This window comes from Seriola dumerili, unplaced genomic scaffold (genome assembly GCF_002260705.1).
Source record: "Seriola dumerili isolate Sdu_G_001 unplaced genomic scaffold, Sdu_1.0 BDQW01000003.1, whole genome shotgun sequence".
NCBI lineage: Eukaryota > Metazoa > Chordata > Actinopteri > Carangiformes > Carangidae > Seriola > Seriola dumerili.
Genome location: NW_019174258.1, coordinates 5,383,779 through 5,404,778, shown reverse-complemented (window position 1 = coordinate 5,404,778; position 21,000 = coordinate 5,383,779). Strand labels below are relative to the sequence as shown.

Here is a 21,000-nt window from a genome sequence, read left to right as displayed (position 1 = left end):
AGTTTTCAGAACACTGGAATATTGCAGCAAGTCCAAAACAGCTACATTTTCAAACACATACAGTATGAAAAAATACAAAAGCAGTACCTGCAGTTACTCTGTCTAGTGAATTTCTTCAAAGGGTAAAAAAATGCATTTTGTTTCCAATATACTGTAAATCAAGATATGTCTATGAAGAGTCTGTCAAGAAGCGTAGAAGACGATTCTTTTCAGCTTTTCAATCCCCACACACCGTAACAATCAAAAAATTGGTATTTCTTATTTATCACACAAACGTCTTTTAAAATATTAGTTCTCAAGTGTTTTATGTGTTTGCATTTACAATTAGTAAAAGTAAATAGCGCCATTCTATTTACAGAATTTCATGTGAGGTTTACTGAAAAGCCTACTGAAAAATCCTTCATGCTTCCTGAATAATCTTTTGCTTACTCACAGAGTAACATGCATGTGTCTGTCTGGATGCTAGGCTCGAGGCAGCCTACAACTGGACCAAACCTCCAAATCCTATTTGTGTGTGTATGCGCGCAGTCATGGGTAATGACAAATGTTTCATATTCCCTCCACTAAGTTTACACATGTTAATCTACTAACCGCTTTACATGTTAGACTATCATGCATATCCTACTCTGTCCATTCACAACCCCAGTGAGTGAGTAAGTACATTCAACAAAACACATTGCAACACATTTCTTCTACTTCTCTTTGGCATTTCAACCCCAACTGTGACTACTATACAACTGTATACACATGTTACACATGTTCCAGTCATATATGTTTTCCGGTCAGGAAGAAGAGCGGTCGGTCCTCTTTGGCGTTGGCAGTCTGGAATTCGTCGCTGAGCCTGAACCTCCATTCCTCCTCCAGCTCCAGCCTGCCCACCGTCTGCCTCAACGAGCTACGATCTGCACTGATGACACACAGAGTCGCACCTACAGGGAGGCAGACAGGAGGGAGAGGGATAGAGACTTTAGCTATGATATAAAAATCAAACTGACTTTAGGAGTCAAGGCATAATTCACTTTTTATTTTTAATATAAAGACCACATATTTCATGTACTTGTCCGAGACTTTCTATACTACTACTTTCTATCTATAGAAGATACATCGAAAGTCATTGCTTTATTTGAATGTTTTGAAGAAGAGTGTCCTTTCTTTCTTTTTTGCTATAATGCTATTTTCCTTTGTGCTGTAAAGCAATTAGACAAATGTTGCCCTGTCAAATGCAGTACAGCTGCTGTTAGAGGTGCCAACCTCTTGGTCTTCGTGATGTCTATTAATAATTATGCTACTGAGTCAAAATGAGTTTGGAACTGTTTTTTATTTATTTTTTGGCATTTTTTGACTTTATTTAGGAGACAGTAGAAATACAGATAGGATATAAGGATGTGAGGAGAGAGGGGTGTGACATGCAACAAAGGTCCCTGGCCAGAATTTAACGAACAATGTGGCAGCATTATGTTATGCATAAACTACTCAGCCACAGGACACTGGTGTAGTGTTTGTTTTTGTTACTAAAATGCCATGTCACACTTCTAGGCATTCAAAATGATATCTAAGATCTCATGTACAGCCTACTCAGGACAGTACATGTTGTCTTATATACATCATTTCGTATGTGTCACAAATTACACGTATTTTTCTGCCGTCTGCATTTCATCTGCTCTTGTACCTGTGAGGAAGGTGAACTTCTTGAGGAACCCAGGAGTCACAAAGGAGTCAGCGAAACAGAGGAGAAGGCCACTGAACAGTAGCCCTGTGGTACTGATGTTGACAGAGTGAGGTCTGGAGCTCACAAAACACACCGTCACCTGCAGGAGGGAAGAAGAGTGAGACTTTTATAAAGTGTATTTTGGAATTTATGGGTACATGAACCTATACCTGAGTTTAGAGGTTAATAATCTACCACAAAAAAAGAGGCTGTGATTCCGTCTCGTGTATGTCTTTTTATGTCTGTCTATCCACATGCTCTATGTGTGTGAATGTGTTTCTGTGTGTGTATGTGTGTGTCTGTGTGTGTGTGTGTGTGTGTGTCTGTGTGTGTGTGTGTGTGTGTGTGTGTGTGTGTGTGTGTGTGTGTGTGTGTGTGTGTGTGTGTGTGTGTGTGTGTGTGTGTGTGTGTGTGCGCGCGTGCTGTGTACCTCAGGTCCCAGGTTGAGGTAACAGTCCACAGACAGTACAGGGTGTGTGTAGTTCTTGGTGCTGAGTGGAAACAGCTTCTGGCTGGTGTGTTGGAGGTATTTTTCCAGGAGGAGCTGAGCTGGTGTAGCCAAGAACAGGTGCTTGCTGTCTGGGGCACAGATGTACTGTGAAGGCCCCACAGAGGTGGGGACATCTGTCATCTGAAGAAATTTTAAATTTTTGTTTAATAACATGGGTATATACATTAATGGATATAAATTGATGAAAAATTGATTAAAAAAAGCTTGAAATGTAAAATTCAGACAAGTGCTTGGTCCTGTGTAGCTGCAATGATTATGTTTATGATGATATGAATCATTGCTCATTAATGTGGATTTGTGTTTTCTTAAACATCTACCTTGGTCTTGATAATAAACGTCCTGTAACCTCCTATGGCAATCTGCTTCTTCATGACGCTGAAACTGTTAAACCTGCAGATGAGCAGTCCGGCACTGTGCAGCCTCAGGGTGAAGTCCACATCGTGGCAGGTGAAGCGGTTTTGATCGTACTGTATGTTCTGACTCCGGTCCACATTGAGTAGGAGGAAGTCATGAAGGTGACCTCTGGAGAAGGGCTCCCTCTGTTTATTACCTGGTGAAACAAACACAAATTTACTCAGAAAAGTCTGTTTTAAATTCTGCTTTATTACAAAACGATTTTACATGTTTGCCATTGTTATTCATAAAATAGCTAAAGATTCTAGTGAACATCAAATTTTAAAATAACTTAAATTGTGTGAGTTAAAAAGGATTACACTGATCCTGTCAGCCCTAAGCTTTACAGGTACATCATTTCAACTGGAAGCTACTGGAAAATGCCCAGTCATTCCCAGCCTTGAGGCTCAATATTACTGTACTACTGTATCTGAGGCTACACATGGTTTCATGGAGATATAGCTTGGAACCAGACATACAGCTTTAAAAATCTGTCAAATCTGTATTGTAAACAACCACGAGGAGATGAAAACATAACAATCTGTATCTGCAGCTGAGATCTGAGGCATCTACATCAAGTACAATCTGCCTAAAACCTTTGAAGGCAGTTTTATGACCATACATTGTTTTGTTGTTTTGTTTTTTTTTACGTATCTAGTGCAGTCCAGTACAGTAGTCTTGCATTAAGTACTACCTTAGTGCATTTATTTACTGTTAGTTTGTATAGTATTTACAAAGAAATTCTGTAAAAATGTTTGTTGAATTGTTGACTTTGTGACCCCTGACCTGTGACTCGACGGCTGCTCCACTTCCTGATCCCACACAGCCCATAGTGGGCCAGGTCTGGACAGGCCTCCATGTGCTGTAAGACCTGCTTCAGTGACACTGCATGCTCTGCTGGGCCACTAAAAACAACGACAAGCAAAGAGTAGCTATGTTAATAGCAGCTCACAGTGGTTAAACATATTCTTACTACTAATACAAGCAACATCTATTTTATCTTTCATTATTTTTAATAGAAATAAATGTTTGTATGTACTTGCGTGCGTCGAGGTCCACTGTGTTCCACATAACACAGGAGTCATCAGCCAGGATGATGAAGGGCCAAACGTCACCCGCCGGGCCCCCTCCCTCCAACCGACGACTGCGCTCCAGCTCCAAGTTGTGATATGAAAGCTCTTTAATCAGGAAGTGAGCAGCACCTGCAAAAGAGCCATGATCTGTTAATAAAGGGGCTATGAGATCAACAGTGTGCACTGAAATTTTGTTTTGTCTTTGTGAGATTGCCCTGCATGACTGTATTGGAAATATAATTAATTTAAGGAATTCCTAAATACAAATCAGTAGTATCAGTAACAAACCTATCCCAGCTCCATTGAAGACAGTGGGCAGCACCAGCATGATGTGGTTGGGCCAGTACTTTTTATAGACAGCCATCTCATACTCTTTGACCACCAAAATATGTAGATGTGAGGCTCCATCCATAGCATGATACAGGTTGAACAGACCATGCTCATGACGGCCGGTGGTTGGAGTGAAGATTGGACTCTTGATGCTGTCTGGGCTCTGGAAAAGTGAAAAAATAATCAAAATAACTTCTTTGAAACCCAACTGGTGCCGTAAATTTGTCTTTGCTTGTAGGCGAGATCAATCATTCCAAGCAATATCTCCTCAGGTAAGAATCTCATGTACATATATTTTTATAAAAATAAATAGGAAGCACTGGTAATCCATTTTCGCCAAAAACATACAGTGGCCTGTAGCACCACCTTGTGGAACAACCAAGATGTTGCACTGTGCTTAACCATGAAAATCACTGTTTTAAGGCAATACGAAAATTTAAAACTAAAACCACACATCATTCCTACTTAATTCCAATTTCTGTTTTCAGTGTCCATTTTGGCACATTTACTGTCAGGGCACAAAGATAGACCCTCAAAAACTACTATTACCATCACTACCGGTTGTGGTGCTGAAAATATAAGTTTATACTACTGCTGGATTATTAGTAACTCTGAATATCAGCTGCTGGAAATGCTAATAGTTTCAGATTCAGTGGTTCCCGTTTCACTGACGAAAGACTTACCCAATCAGAAGTGAGAGGCAGCCGCATGCTCTCCAGCTGGCCTCCTGGTTGGCTGAAGCTGAAGTAGTGCTCTTTAGACTTTGGGATGATGAAGTAGAGCTGGATCTCTTCCCCAAGCAGCAGATGTGTGAATGTGAAGGCATGCAGTGTTGACTCATACATCTGTGTTATGATTTGAGACCACTGTCACATTTAAATTTTGAAAGCAGTTTGAGGGTTATTTATCAGATTCTGAGTTTATATGTGTTAGGCTGACCTGGTATCTGGGGTTGAAGCCCAAGTACTGATGACACTGTTCACAGTGATGATAGGTGTTGTAGGCTGCATATTTAGACAGCTTAATCCTTGATGTTCGCCTACGTAGGTACACTTCCTCCTGACGCACAGGGTTTCCTTGGGAATACAACAGAGGAAAGGACAGATAAGGACTATAGCACGATATTAAGGTAAAAACATTTAGAGAAGATGAATGTTCTGTGAATACAGAAGTGATTGTGTTTTAATACACTGACTTGTGTGTCAGTGTATTTTCTGACTATGCTTACCCTCAGCACTGGGTCTATAACCAGGGCAATACACAGCACTGATATCATCATATTTGGGGTCATGGATGGTGTAGTCAAAGGGCATTGTCCTCATAATGTCTGGGTTGGGCCAGGGAGCATTGGGTGGGTGGTACTGCACCCCCTCTGCCTGGGCACCTAAATACACAACATATTAACAAGTGTATGCATTAGATAAAGTCTGACAAAATCGTGGATACAATCATAAGATCTTGATGATAAGACATGACAATAAGAGTAAAACACTGAAAGAGAGGAAAGGTTTGGGGAAACTGTAGGGAACAGGAAAATAATTAAGTTGTGTGTTTACTCTGGTCTCTATAATTTACATGCTGTAGGTGAGAAATGGTGGCTTCTCCTGCAAATATACTGACTGTAGTTGATGTCTTCTTCATCATAGATATCCACCTCCATCAACCTTATGAGCATCCGAGACAGAATACCAAGGAAGTGCAGGTACGCTCCTGTCTTACCCACCTGTCCAAGGAAATAATAAAGTGAAAAGAGTGAAAATACACAGTATAAAATGAGCTGAAGTAAGAGAAAGACATAAAGACAGAAAATACCTGTGGGGGTCCACTGAGCAGCAGCCTGCGAGGGTGAAAGTTGTCGCTTCGTCCTTCTGTGCGATTGCTGCTGTCCATGTGGTAGGAGCGAGGGACTGTCCACTGACGATAATACAGCGACTGTTCTGTACATGTCATCATCTTACTCAGCAAGGGCCTGCATGCAAAAGGCATTGTACATAATTGCACTTCTCTTAGAGTGACTTTTATTGAGAAACGTTACTGCTTTTCTTAACAGACAAAAGGTAAAAGGTGAAATTAACCCTCTAGAAGTCAGTTTTTTAATTTGCAGGATCAGAATACACGAGGCTATAAAAAATATACATTAAATTGTGAAATAGAAAAATTATATTCTGCACTTTGTATAACCTGGTTTGACTTTTGTGTGACCTGGCTTCGTATATCCCTGAATGTGAATCTTTTCCACATGTATGCTCCTTATCTGGTAATGTCCGGTACAAACTAAGGAGTAGTTTGTCCTTGAACACACATCTGCTTCTTCTTGGCAGTTAGACAGTCAGGATGGCACCCAGAATTGTTCACACACACACACACACACCCTGACCCTGCCTCCTTCTTTCTTTTTTTCTATAAAGTTCATTCAGTACACTCTTTGTTCGATATCAGTCTGCAATTGCACTCTGTGTGACTGTACACTGATCCTTTGCAAAGCTCTTATTAAAATATATAAAGACAACTTGATCATTTTGTCAACTGTTCATTTTCAGATTTCCACCACATCAGTTTTACCTGAAGCTGCTTGCCCATGCGACAGACATGTGTGGCAGGAATGAGGTACATCGTGGAAGCCCGCTGCTGTCACTGGCTGTGATAATGTCGTAGAGGGCACGAGGGAGGAGCACAGATGGCGGGCGACTCACTCCCCGCGCCCAGGAGCAGCTCAGGTGAGGAGAGGAGGCTCGGGGGGACAAGGAGCCAGAGGAGGTGGATTTGGAGTGTTGGTGACGAGACTGGGCGGGGGGAAGCGGCTGAGATTGAGGGTTGGGTGTTTGCATCTGGGAGAGGGACTGGTGCTGGGGAAGTGTTTGAGTGTAAGTTTGGGAATTTGTTTGAGACAACGGCTGGTTTTGACTCTGAATTTGGGATTGTGGCTGCAGCTGGGAGATTGGTTGGCCCTGGGAATAACTTTGAACTTGAGGTTGGGTTTGGTGTTGTGGTGTAGATTGAGGATATGGAAAAGACTGAGTTGAGGTCTGGGAATGACATTGAGTCTGTGAGGGAGATTGCATGGTGTCCATGGTCCCTCTCTGGACATTTGGAGAGGTCGTGCTTTGGGCAGAGAAGGGATCTGCAGCTCCACTGTCTGGGCATGACTGGAGCTGCTGACTGGATGACAGAGGGGAATCCCCTGGACATGGAGAATTATAAGAAAACAATACATCAGACACCAAATCGGGTGAGATCTCCCATTAATCAGCAACTGAACAGCTCAAACATTTTAAAATCTCAAAGAACAGTTCATGCTCATATGGATCTCATCTCACCGTTCTCCTGTCCCTCCTCCTCCTCATTGTCAGTGCTGCTGAGTTTTTCAGCATCACTCTCCAGTAGGTCACTTCCTGGGCCGGGGTTGTGTGGGGGTCGTGACTCTGACCTCACTAGATAAGCAGCCAGTCCAAGCTCTTGTTCGAGTGTGGTTCGCTGAAGGTAAGAGCAGCTTATCACCCGAAGGTCACAGTACTTCAGTGACCTGTAGGTAGAGGTAATTCACATGACATTCATTACAACCTATTTTTTCCTGTAGTAACACTTGGGAACAAAGGGCCAGGGTTTTAAGTCAAAAGTCAGGGAGATAAGATCAAAGCTCGGTGCGTGTACCTGGGCAGTGATTCTCCCAGGGGTTCAGCTCCTGACAGGATCAGGATGCAGGGAAGGGCCTCCAGCTCCAAGTAGGTACAAGGAACCCAGTCAGAATCCTGGATCTTCAGCCAAGTCTGCATGACACACAAACACAAGCACAGAAAGCATACATGTTATACAGTCAGTCAGGGTCTTTCATTTCACCACTTGTAGGCTTATCTATCCATAAAATGATTGATCCTGTATTTCATATTATGAACTACTCTCCCACCTTGATCTGATCAGTGAATGTCTGTCCAACATTCAGAGCTTGGTTGGGATTTCCAAGTATGATTTCAAAACTCTCCTCCAGACCCAGCTGTCTCCGCACTCTGGACAGCCGTCGATGGGCCCATGCAGCCAGAGCCAAAGAGGGGATCCTCAGCAGGACCATGTGGCCATGGTGGGCAGGACATTGCTGGGCAGCAGTGAGTAGGGATTGTACAATCTCCAGGGTCTCCACAGAGGTGTGTTTGTGGAGATTGTGAGAGCTGCCGATTCTGCCAGATGCAGCCATCAGAGCTACGCAGTAGTGCTGGATCAGGACTGTAGTCCGGATCACAGCACTGTGCAGCTTAGGGAACCTGAGAGAGAGGGAGAGTTAAGGGCTTCTTGAAGCATTTTGTATAAAGTAATTTTAACTGGTTTGTGAAGTGTAAGGCGTAAATTAAGCATATGCGTTTGAGAGCTACCTTTCTTCCAAGGCAGATGCCATGCTTTCAAAGGAGGAATCATAACGCATCAAAGGCAGGCTGCTCCCTGAGCGAGTCGACTCTAGAAGCTCTGACACACCAAAGTAACGTGTCCTCTCATGATACAGGTCCACATCCTACAAACACAGACACAGACACACCATGTTATGGGTACACGCAAATTAAAGTGACTAAAGTGCAAACTCTCAATTCAATCATCGGTGTCAATCTCCAAATACGTGCTGCTAATGTATGTTATAGTACTAAAAGCAGAGTGTGTATCACACAGAGTTGAATCTTACATTACTGAATGCAGAGGGCCAGTGGATCTCGTTGTAGGGGCTGATGCGGGTGTACTGTGTCTGAAGAGCGAAGGGGAAGGAGGTGACGTGGAGAATTAGGATGTTTGGAGCATCTCTGACCTGTCGGGAGTTTAAAAGCTGGTCCACCAGACCCACACCACTGTCTGAGCTGCTGTAGGATGCACTGAGAGAGACACAGAGACTGAGTAAACACCTTTGATTGCTTAGCTGATACTCTTGTTGTACAGGGTTATAGTGCTGGAACAACAACAGTGGAACAATAACAAGGAAACATTAGTCACTCATTTTTCTTTTTCCTTCATAACATACCTCCTAATGTCCCAGTGGGCGTGGTCATGGACCAGGATGTAGAGTGTGTAGGAGTTGCTGTGAGCTTCCTGAATGAGGTTGTCAATTCGTGCCTGGGCGCTCTGGTCCATCTTGACCACGTAACGCTCAGCATCCCGTTGAGACAAACACTCCTGGTCTAAACTCCCAAGCTCCTGAAGGACACCTGAGATACACAGAGAAAGAGAAAGAGAGAGAGAGAGAGAGAGAGAGGCCAAGTCCACATCAGAATACACCATGTTGTTGGACACACACACTCTCTCTTTTAGATATACAAGGGGAATTCAGAAATGCAGCTGCTGACAAACACAAGGTCTATGTGACTAACCGGAGCTCCAGAGGTGGAGCACAGTCTGTTGAAATGTGACCTCGGAGGGTGGGACCAGTATGAGGAAGCTGACCCTGTCAAAGGAGCCAAGGTCCAGGTTCTGTGTGCTGGAGTCTGCTATAGCACAAACATGGGACAGCAGCTTTCTAGCCACTGCCAGCTGGATGGGACGAACCTCCCGCCACTCTACGGAGTATTCTGCACACACACAAACTCAAATCATACTCAATCAAAGATTTTTTTATTTTTTTTAAAGCGATAGATAGTGAAGTGAGAGAGAGACAGGAATGTCAGGGAGAGAGAGAGGGGATTACATGCAGCAAAGGGCCACGGGCCGGATTCAAACCCACGGCCGCTACGGCTGGACCTAAGCCCATGTGGCACGCTCTCCACCAGGTGAGCCACCGAGGCGCCCCAATCAAGAATTTTTTTTAAACCCTGTCATTGTCCCGGTCTCAACCAAGATGTTACACTGTGCTTAACCAGACTTTGTGTGTTCCCTCAAAAGCAAATGTAATTTCAGGTTCACGTTCAACAGTAAATCAAATTGACCCAGGAAGAGTTGCAGTAGCATGAAATGTGATTAGGTCGAAATGTGACACTCATAACTATGACACTGCATAAATTACAGCTGTGGTTATCTGACGTGACCTGAACATGACAGTAGAAATTGCAGTATACACTTCAGCCTATGTGTGTCTTACCTGAACAAGTGTCTTTGGGACTTGAAGCTCTCTCTTTGGGACTGGGTGAGTCTTTTGAACACTGAGTGACTGAGTCTTTTGGACTGTGTGTGTTTTTGAGACTTTTGTCTTCAGTTGATTCCTGACTGCTGGATGGAGGAGATGGCTCGTTGCTGTCCACGGTGGCCCTGTCCAGGAGGGAATCCATGTCACCATCTGAGAGACAGAAAGCCACACAACATGTTGATGAATTATGACTAAAACACAGTGAATACTGTACTGCCCACACAAATGTGCATGTGAATCAACAGGTGGGCACAGTCAGTCACACCTTGTCCGAGTGAATTGCAGAAGTGGATGAGATCCTGGGCAACACCAGTGGTGAGCTGGTGGTTGATTTCTTTCAGGCCCTCATTGGGAGAATACATACTCTCTGCCAAGGCACGACATTGATGTTTGCCTGAAACAAATACAAAAATACACAGAATTAAAATCATCGAAGAATGTAATATTCTTTACATTTAATTCTCAAGACTTTACATGCATATAAAAACACAGCTCCCACCTGTGACTACCACACAGGACTGTGTTTCTTGTCCCGGTGAAGTGACAATAATGACCACATAGTTGGTGTTTTCAAGCCGTCCCTCCATTAACCGGCTGAATGTTTGTTGGAGGCCTTGAGCCAAAGATCTGATCTGCTCCCCTAACACGACCACGCCCTCTCCACATGACGACGCAGCCAGCTGGGCAAGCCAGGGAAGCTGGCTGGGGGTCAGGGGTTGTTGGCTCTGGGGAGGTAAACAGAGGTACTGGGGGAGCCCAGGCAGGGTGGAGGGGGTCTGGAGACAGGGTTAAAAGAAGATCAATTTGTTAATTTATTTAATCTTATTCTGTCTTGTCGTTAGTATTTGTGTCTTTAAAATGTAGAGGACAGCAATGACTGTAGAAATGGATACTTTGCTGTGCTAATAAGTTTCATGTGAAGGGAAACAGAATAATGCTTTCTCTGATCCCCTTAATGCCAGGATTATAATATTCATTAATGCATTTGCTTATTTCTATTTTTAATTTTCTTTCTCCTCTCAGATGTCCTGTCTCACCTCTAAGCCATAGTGTCTCCCTTGGGTGGCAGGTGTTTGAGGCTGCTGGTACTGTCTTATCTCACTGAGGTGAGACTCCCTCCATGACCTCATGAATATCTGCTCCAAGTCCTCAATCAGGGGCACTTGGTCAGGGCCTTGGAAATAAAGGTGGGAGACAAAGAAATTGTTAGATTTTTTAGTCAAAAGATTATACAGTGCTTACAGTTAAATATGAATAGTATATAGTATATAAAATAGTATTGTAAAATAAAATAAAAACACCTCAATTTGTTCATAAAGTAAATCACATGATATGAAGAATGAATCACTGCAGTTCGACTGAACTGTGTATGATTACAGACTTTATTCTGGAGGAGGGTTTTAAACTCACCTAGCTGAACAAGGTAGTAAACTGTGAGTAGAATCTGCATCTCAGTGGACAGTGGCTGAATGGGTGATGGTCCATAGTGCTGGTAGACTCTGGGGAGTGTCTGGGAGCTCAGGTAACAACTCTGCAGCAGAGAACTAACAAGCACTTCACTGACATTGCCTGTCAGCTGAGGGAGTGGGCCATGACCTGCGCCAATGAGGTAGACAGATAAAACAGATGAACATATGGCAGCAGCTGTTGGTTGTTTGTAGCTCGGGTGGTAGATTTGATCTTAAGGCAATTCTTTCAGCTGAGCCCCTCTTCCTCCAAAAGCTTGACTAATGGTTGGATGGAAAAATGAACATTGTGAAATTATGTAATAACAAACAATTACAAACAATGCAATCAGGCAATAGTATCTCTAGCAAAAAAAAAAAAAACAACCAAAAAAAATTTATATTTTGTTGTTCACATGTGTAATGTGTTTGTTTCAGTAACAGTACAAAAGTTGTACACTGCAACAAACTCAAACTGAGACAAGTTGCTGTACAGTATGAAGTGGTAGGAAATTCCAGCTCTATCTATTCCCAAGAGAGACTAGGATGATAGCAGGGATGGGGTTATGTGATGAAAGGAACAAAGAGTAGGAAAAGACAGGAAATGACTAAATGAAAACACCAAGTGAAAACAGAAAGGAGAAAAGAATGAAAGTACATACACGACATAAGACGTGATTAAGGCCTAGAAGATAGAAAGGGAAGGTGGATGAGTTGACAGGTGACACAAAGGGGTGAAAAGAGTGGAGGGGAGGGGATGAGGGGAGGACAGAAAGGCTGAGAAACAGCCTTCGGCGTTGGCTGACCTCTAACCTGTGAGGCGAGGTGAGCTAAAATGACCATCTGTCAGGTGGTTACTGAGAGCCTCACCTGTTCACCTGCATGAGAACATCCAGTACTGATAGCTGGGTGGATATTGATCACCATACACCAGCTAGTCAATAAGGAATCTGACTGATTAGTAGTACAAATAATCATGTGCAGATGTAGTCTACCACTGCATGTACTGTACTATAGGTGTGACAGTGTATAGTTTTGTGTGTGTGTGTGAAAAGCAGAAAAAGTGCATTTTATCACTCTAAATAATTAATACAATTAATCATCTAACCTTTGAAGATGACAGGTTGAAGTCTGCAGGTGTGGAGCAGCTCATCAGGCACTGTTACAGACAGTCCTGGGGGAGAAAGTGGGGTTGAGGACCCCTGTGATGAACTCAGTGGGGCAGCAGTCTCTGGATATAGTAGGTGAAGGAGCACAGAAATACATTTACATTTGAAAACACACACAAACACATCAAGAAGCACACAACTATCTTGTTGACAAATTTAGCATTAAATAAATATCATTCACTCATATGTTTCTCCCTTTATAATTTACATCCATATACTGTATGTATCTTTTCATATGTTTTACCCGATCTGGCTCCATTTGTTAGAGCAGAGGACATGGATAATGTTGATAAGGCCGATGAAGATGGTGGTGTCTTCACAGTGCTCTCTGGCAGACTGTTGGCAGATGACTCAGGCGACCAGCCCTTGTGCCTCTTTTTTGGGGGTCCAGCATTTGCATGTGGCCCTGGAGTATAAAAAACAAGAATACATCATGTGTTAGCTTTTATTTGTTTTCAATGTAGAAACTGAGCTTGATGTCAAGATCACATTTCTCTCATTTTGTACATTATAATTTCAATTTAAATACATTTCAAGATTATAATTACATAAGCATTTTTTTTCTGTTTTTCAATTTGTCACTGCAATTTCATTTGTTGAGTTGTTTTTTTCCTATTTCAGTGTCACATTTTTCCACAACTCAGTTTGAAACTGAGCTTGTAAGGAATCATTTCTTATTTTGAATAAGAGTCACTTTTCTAATTCCAGTAACTCACTAATCAACAGCATATTCAGTAAATTATTTTTTTAGGATGGACTTGTGTTGATACAGTAGTGGAAAACAGTTGTATTTTAGTCATACATTAACCTGACTCTTCCTCTTCCTCTCAACTGTGTGTTGAAATGCAGTAATGGGGAGACACATAAAGGTCCACTTGTTAAAAGGGCCATGAAAAAAACACAACACCGACAGGAAGGAAGCATTTCATTCAGTGAGAAAGCAGGAAAAAAAGACTGAGACAGAGCGAATTTTACAACCCTGGTTTATAGAGGTGACAGACTGAGGGAGAGGGAGGGAGAAAGACAGAAAGACAGAGGAGAAAAGAAGGAGGGAGACATTTAGTGCCCCACATGTTGGCAAATGAAAGAAGGGAAAACAAAGGACAACCCCCGACAAACAATGCAGTTGGCTGGCTCCTGTATAGCAGGGGTGTTATAACACACACACACACACACACACACACACACACACACACACACACACACACACACACACACACACACACACACACACACAGACACGCATCATGGACAGCCTAACCCAAACATCAAAACCCTAAGCATAACCTAAACCATAACCAATTCATGCCTCACCTAATCTTAACCTAACCTCAATTCACACCTAACCCAACCTTAACCAGGACCTCAGAAATGATGTTCGGCCCCCATAAGGACTAGTGGTCCCGACAAGGTCAATGTTTATACTGGAAAAGGTTCCAAACAGGTAACAAAATGTGTGCACAAACACACACACACACGCACGCTGTTGGTGATTGGAGCTCTCCCTTTCAGAGGTGTGAAGAAACCCAGGGGAGGGGCTTAATGACAACAGATACAAACTGACCATGTTTACATACTCACCAAAAGCAAGATAAGAGTGAAAAACCAGGTTAAAGTAGGAAATCAGATAGTCATGCAATATATAAGCTACAATATAAAAAGCCCAGTTTACATGCAGCTAGTTGGTGGGGTATCAGATTTTTTCCCCTAATCAAAACCGTAGTTTTGAAGAGTACTAGCATATTTCACAGATTAAATTATTGTATTAGAAGTTAATGTTGAGGAACCTATTTTGGGATATTTAAAATTGGGCTTAGGAAATAGATCTTTTGTGCTTGTGTATAAGGTGTAATAATAAATAAATAAATATCTCTAGCCTGCAAAAATATTGCTGGTATAATTTTTATGCAATAATGACAACAGATATTCTTTCTGTTGGGTTTGAACATTGGTCATATTTAGGGTGGAGTTTAAACCCTGCTAATGATGTGTTCAAGTGTCATGCAAACACCCTCACAGGGTTTTCTTACTCATTACTCTTACATTAATTGTAACTAAGTATAACTCAGTTGACATAACAAAAAAAAATATTGTCAAATAAACTGTCATGTCTACATATCTTTCTTGATGATAAATGGATTACAAAGTTATAGTCACCAGTGCACATATAATACCTGTAACTGAGGGTCTCCCGGGCCCTGATTGATGTAAAGGCGGCTGGGTGATGGAGGGAACAGCATGGTTGCCATTTGTCAGTGAGTGGGGACCGTCAGCTACTTGTGGCAGACCAGTGGGGTCCACATGTGATCCCGCTGTATGCAGACAGAGAAAGAAAATGGCATTAATAACATTAATTAGTGTGGCACAATATAAATATCACTGTGATAATTCTTTATGGCTTTTGTATTCTGTTACTGCTAGTATTGGTGAAACACAGGTGTGTTAACAATCATTGTGCTGCTGGTAAACTAGATGGTGTAGTCTGACACCATAAAAATACTGATTTCTGTTACCTGGGTAGCTGCCAAGTGTGTGTGATGCCAGGCTTGGTGGCTGTTCATCTGATGTCACATGGCCCTCTGGGAGGCTGGACCCCAACTGCCTGATCCTGCCATCTGAAACACCCACAAACACACAAACTAAGTATTCTGATATCAAAGAAGAAGGAAACTTGTCTTTGCAATAATCGTAATAACATATTTTGTGCATGTGTGTGTTTCTGGACATACGTTAATTAAGTGAAAACAACAGAAGCACTGAGAGGATACAATATCTACAGGATTAGTGTCCTTTAACACAGGCCTTTTCACCTGGTGTTGTCCTTTCAAACCATTTTAATGTATCAGGTTACCTCCAGGCAGTGGCCTCTGTATACACTCTGTTTTCTCACCTTTCACCTGTCCTTCAGGCTTTACTACCTATCCATCTGGTCAGACCTGTATACTCACACACTTAGACTTTTTTAGGTGAACACAGGGCCTAAATTAGACACACTGTGCTTGTGAACTGGTGAAAGCCCAGTCTTTGACCTCTCAGCCAAACCCTTTATTCATGTTTTCCCTGTCAGTTTCATTTTAATTATTCATTCTTCAAAAATGAACACAACTACATTATGTTTTCTTCCAAACTGTGGCAATAATGCAGAGAAGGCAGAGTATGATTAACACCTGACTCTTCCCAGCATGCATACATATAAGCAGCCTTTTCTTCAGTTAATTTAACTCATCCATATAGCCATCTGAAGGAGGTTTTTCATTTGTAGTCTCCAACATCATCACCGGGCTGCTGCAAAATAATAATAAATGTCTGTGTTCTTGCCCACAGAAAACATAACCCTTAAAACACTTTGCAACATTTTCTTTCTGTATTATACTAGAATGCTATTTATCTTGGGCTGCAGCAAAGTCACCATAATCAATGTTGTTGAAAAATGCATCAACATCCATATTTTAAACCAATGTATTGTTTTTTTTTCTAAAACATTTCAATTCATTAAAACAAATGTGTTTCTTTAATAACAATATATTAAGTCAATAGTCAATACGGTGTTTGTAAGTTTTACTATTGCAACATAGCCAGCATTAGCAATAACAGCTGTCTACTGGCCAGTCTTGGCAAGAGCTTCATCCATCATTGCATTTACAAGACTAGAGGTTATAAAACACCCTCGGAGCGGTGCTTCTTCTTCAGGGCAGGCTGGACGCTACAGTGACTCGGTATCAGAAAGTGACGAGACAGTCCAACCTTGCCAGGGCTAGCTGGTTAACATACTAACCTCAGCATAATAAAAGAAGTGATAGAAAAAGAAGCAAAACAAGAGGGTTGCTTTCCACCGCTGGAGACGGCTCTTGATGAGTAAAGGAATGAAGTTTGATGCTGAACTTGCAACAATTCCTCTAGGTCAGTGAGTAAAAAGCTGTTAAAGCTAACGTCGGCTATGTAGCAATGACAAAATTGGCTAAAAATGGCTAAAATAGTCGTTAGCCCAATAATTATCATCCTCCCCTCCACTGCTAAGCCATGAGTAATCAGCTATGTTTAACAACAAGCCCTAATACACCCACTGATAACATATCATAGTGGATTCCTCCTTACACCACCCTGTTTCCACATATTCTCCAGGTGGTGCATCTCAAGCTATAGTGACTGATCAATTTTGTGTGTCCAGTACATGCATCTCAGTATAGTATCAAATGGGTCCACCAATGCCTCTTGTTAGCTTCCATGTATACAGTCTACTATTGATTATGCTATTGATTCTGTGTGTTTTTATTACATGAGTTGCATTCAAGCTGAAATCAAAACAAACCACATTTAGAATCACCTGCCAAATACAACACATGTATCCATCTCTTACCGTGTCCTCTCCAACAGATAGAAGCTCCTTTGACCAGCACGCCCTGGTTGTTTCGGTACAGATGGTACTTCAAGTGCTTCTGTTTCTTGGGCTGGGTGCTGAGCTTCAGGTTAATGTGGTTGGAGAACTCTGTGAAGTAACGAAAACCTTTCTCTCCACAGCCCATACAGTTCCCTGAGAACCCTGGGGGAAGCACACACACAGAAAATGTATGTTTACTAGACAATGTATTTTAGGTGTTTTTAGAGTGTCACACACGTAACTGACTGGATAATGTCACAAATGCATCACAGTACAAGTGTGTTTTTTTCAGCCTTGAACATTTGACATTTTGAAGAACTTTTCATTTTTCAACAAACAGCAAAGATATTTTCCTGTGTACGTCTCCAGCCTCACCCAGCAGTGCGTTGCGACCCCGTTCATCCGGCAGGAAGCGGCGATCCACAGCACACACCAGCAGCGTCTCAGGGAGGGAGGGGGACTTTATCCCTACCAACATGAACCCAGGGGGCACATCCAAGGGATCTGATGCCAGTGAGGACAGACGCAGGTCCCTGCCCGCCTGACAGAAACCTGTGGGGAGGAAAAGACAATTTCTCTTTGACTTTTAAATTAATTTGCCTTATTACAGCATAAATAAGATGAATAATAAGATATGTGACCCTTTTATGAGCATAGGTATGTGTATGTGTACAAACCATCTGTGGTGCAGCATCCCTCTGGTGGGGGCTTCATCTGGTATGGTATTGGGGGGCTGTTAGACTCTGAGCCGTCTTCATCATCCTCATCATCATTCTCTGTACGGCCTGTTGAGGATGTACAGAAAAAAACATGCAATGTTGTAAACAAGAGTGAAAAACAGGCAGATTTAACAGAGTGTAGGTGAATAGCAAAGGTGTTGAAAGGATCCTTTTAAAGTTTTTAAGTGTGCATCTTAGCAGGAGCTGCAAGCTGATTTTGCTTTTAGTTATGCTACTGAACGTCATTAAAAAGCAATTTGAGACACAGATGCCATGATCGAACTGGAGATATTTTCAGGAAATGATTACAGTGTTTTGCCTGACTCAATATCCATGCAACCCACCATCATGTGCCAGGGGCTGCTCTGTCTCAAGGTATAGCTGCGAGAAGACAGGTCGGGGAACTACAGTGTTCGACCTCAGTGATGCCTCAATGGAGTTATGGAGAACCTCCTCAAAGCGCGTGGTCCGCAGCTGGCCTGCATATGAGTTCCCCATTGGTGTCCTGCAAAATTAAGAAGACACGTTCAAGCTGACGGTACTTTGCTTGTGTTTATGTAAACCATTTACTAAACTCCCAATAGGTTTCCCCAGTTAAACATTTACTGCATTTAAATTCACAAGTCTTTCTGTTATGCGATATGGTTTAGTATTAAAGTAGTGTCAGTTTGAGCATTAAAAAGAAACAAGAAAACAGCATCTATCCTAGTGATATCTGTAAATATGGAGAAAGGGGTAATAGAAAAAAAACTGCCAGAGTAAAAAGGATTATGTTTGTGATAACAGACACAATGCATTGAAAGTTTGTTGGTTACATTTGTTGAAGCCCTCTGACAGTAAGAACTAATTATAAGTATTAGTATCAAGTCTAAGCAACAAACGCACATATAGATTATAAATATGAGCAGGCCCAAACACTGAAATCTACAGAAGCACACAGGCCCAAACACACATAAACAGTGGTTACTAGTGGATGGTATCTGTCCAGACAGCATGCCATAAAATCAGCTTTACTGACAGTGTCAGGACACCCTAACCTAGACTCCACTCCCTCTCTGTTTTTCTACTTTCTCTCTCTCTGCACAGCTCTCTCTCTCTTGTTTTCTCCCTGGTTCGCCTCTCTCCTCTGCTCTGAAACAGATGAAAATCCCCACAGAAAAACAAATTCTTGCATGCAGTTTTTCAAAATGTGTTTGTGATATTGTATCAACTAGTTATTTAATTTTAAATTCTTATTGTTCTTAAAAAGTGTGTTAAAGAATTACAGAACATGTGAAAAATTCATCACTTTCAAATTCTTTTGAAAAATGCACTTAAAGGGACAGATGTTTTATTTGTCATTTTGTCCTACAAGACAACTCCCTCACTACTGTTGAGATTTCACTGAAGTATGCAGAGTAATGCATCTCACTGCTGCCATCTGTATTTTCAAAATTACATTCACTGCTTGTATGTAAGATAAAACAGTGAATGAATATGTAATAAAGACTGACCGAAGTTTGTGTCTGAACCAAAGGTGTGCTGTGCAGCAAACAAACTGGGTCAGTGAAGAAGAAAATAACAAGGTTGGATTGTTAACACCAACTTAATCCCCCTTCTCTAAACCTTTGACTGTCCATATGCTGGTTACTACACACACACACACATGCACAAGAGACTACACATGGACTACACACTACTACAACCTGGTCGCATGAGACCGATTGTCGAGTCCGAAACCGGCAGGTCAGCATGATAAAAAGACTGGCCTGTCAGATTACAGACTTAAAGCTGTCTGTCATGCACAGGTTGGTCAACAGCTGAGTCCAAGAAAATATTAGCAAATTACACACAAGGATGCATTACATTACATCATCAGACATTACATCTGTAAAATGCAAAATTTTTTACATTTGTTATTTAATTTTAAAGTTAAGAGTTTTTTAAAGTTAACATTTTTTTGTCATCATTCTGCAAGAAACAGCCTAACAGGGTACAATGAGGCAGAGGGAATATGAGCCTAATATCTGCTTTTTAACAAAAAATCTTTTTAGGTGTTCTACATAGCTCTACATTTGTATGACTTCTCAGTTGTTCTTTACCCAGCTTATGTCCAACAACCCACTGTTAGTACTATAACACAGGATATAAATACAGTATGTAGGTAGGTCCCCTCAGCTGACCTCTGGGGTGAACCAAGTAGCTAAGTGTAATCATATTTTCTTGGCCCCATTGAATTCTGTGGTCCATTAACTATAGGTACATTGTCTAAAAGTGTGATATTAAAATCCCATGTTATATATATATATAAACAAAACTTTTTATTTTAATGAAAGACAATTGAATTTATTCATTGTTTCAATCACAGCATCTATATTTTAATTAATTAATTTTAATTTTAATTCAGTGTATGCATTGACAATGAAGCTAAGAAATTAGCATGGCCATCCTCTCATCCTCTAAAGTAAGAGATAATATTAGCAATGCTTGCTAAAAATGATTTAATCAACCAATTTTGTCACACATTCTCTCTCTCTGTCACACACACACACACACACACACACACACACACACACACACACACACACACACACACACACCTTACCAGCCACCTTCTCCTTGCATGCTTTCATATGTAAAGAAGCAGTGCAGACTTTTAATGCTTTGCACCACTTTGCAGAGAGACAGAGGGTGGGAGACAAAAAGCCCTGTCATAACACAGCCGGCACTGAGAGGAAGTAATCACACCTTCTACCAAAGAACAGACTGATCTTTTTACAACCAGAGAAAGAGGAGACAGGGAGGGAAACAGGGAAGAGATGAAAGCAGAGGTGTATTCCACCTTTTATTGAATCCTAACCAAAACCTTAACTTCTGACCAACTGTTAGTACTGTAGGTCTAAATCTGAAGCTGTTTTATATTCTTTTGTTGCATGGTTACTATTGCTCTACTTAATGGAGGTAGGCTTAAAAATAAATACATGGTCTCAAAGCTACTTTGTAAAGAAAACAGTTTTTCTGTCAAATTTTAATTGAATCATTGTTGCATAACATCAAAGAGAGAATTTTCTGCACGTACTGAGGAAACAGCAGATGCAGGTATATGTGTTTACTCTTATGTCAACCAATGTGCTTAAAAATCTAAGAGCTGTAAGGGAGCAGATGAAGGATCCTCCCACTGTGATTTTCATTGTTCAGTCCAAA

The 21,000-nt window shown here is 41.6% G+C and overlaps 1 protein-coding gene across 1 annotated transcript; it reads right to left on the bottom strand.

The window, feature by feature from the left end:
* Positions 1-765: 765 nt before the first annotated feature.
* On the bottom strand, positions 766-18,315 carry greb1 (growth regulation by estrogen in breast cancer 1). Its single transcript, XM_022744638.1, has 33 exons — positions 18,162-18,315; positions 17,776-17,883; positions 17,474-17,650; positions 17,078-17,260; positions 15,234-15,335; positions 14,895-15,032; positions 12,965-13,126; positions 12,660-12,782; positions 11,517-11,702; positions 11,144-11,280; positions 10,606-10,882; positions 10,372-10,500; positions 10,062-10,256; positions 9,358-9,555; positions 9,012-9,195; positions 8,682-8,865; positions 8,380-8,516; positions 7,920-8,271; positions 7,667-7,782; positions 7,333-7,538; positions 6,578-7,196; positions 5,828-5,984; positions 5,636-5,738; positions 5,244-5,399; positions 4,955-5,091; positions 4,699-4,860; positions 3,974-4,178; positions 3,652-3,814; positions 3,384-3,517; positions 2,537-2,769; positions 2,139-2,339; positions 1,670-1,808; positions 766-929 (listed from the first exon to the last, which is right to left on the bottom strand). Exons 1-33 carry the CDS (start codon positions 18,313-18,315, stop codon positions 766-768), a joined length of 6,021 nt encoding a protein of 2,006 aa, XP_022600359.1.
* Between the last annotated feature and the right edge of the window lie 2,685 nt (positions 18,316-21,000).

Bases quoted from the DNA above. Each gene is read 5' to 3' on its own strand.
- greb1 (XM_022744638.1), bottom strand. From the start codon at position 18,315: ATGGGGAACTCATATGCAGGCCAGCTGCGGACCACGCGCTTTGAGGAG. The intron at 17,651-17,775 runs GTTTGTACACAT...TCCTCCCCACAG, and splicing joins GGGATGCTGCACCACAGATG to GTTTCTGTCAGGCGGGCAGG. The intron at 2,770-3,383 runs GTCAACAATTCA...TTGTTTCACCAG, and splicing joins CACAGGTCAGGGGTCACAAA to GTAATAAACAGAGGGAGCCC.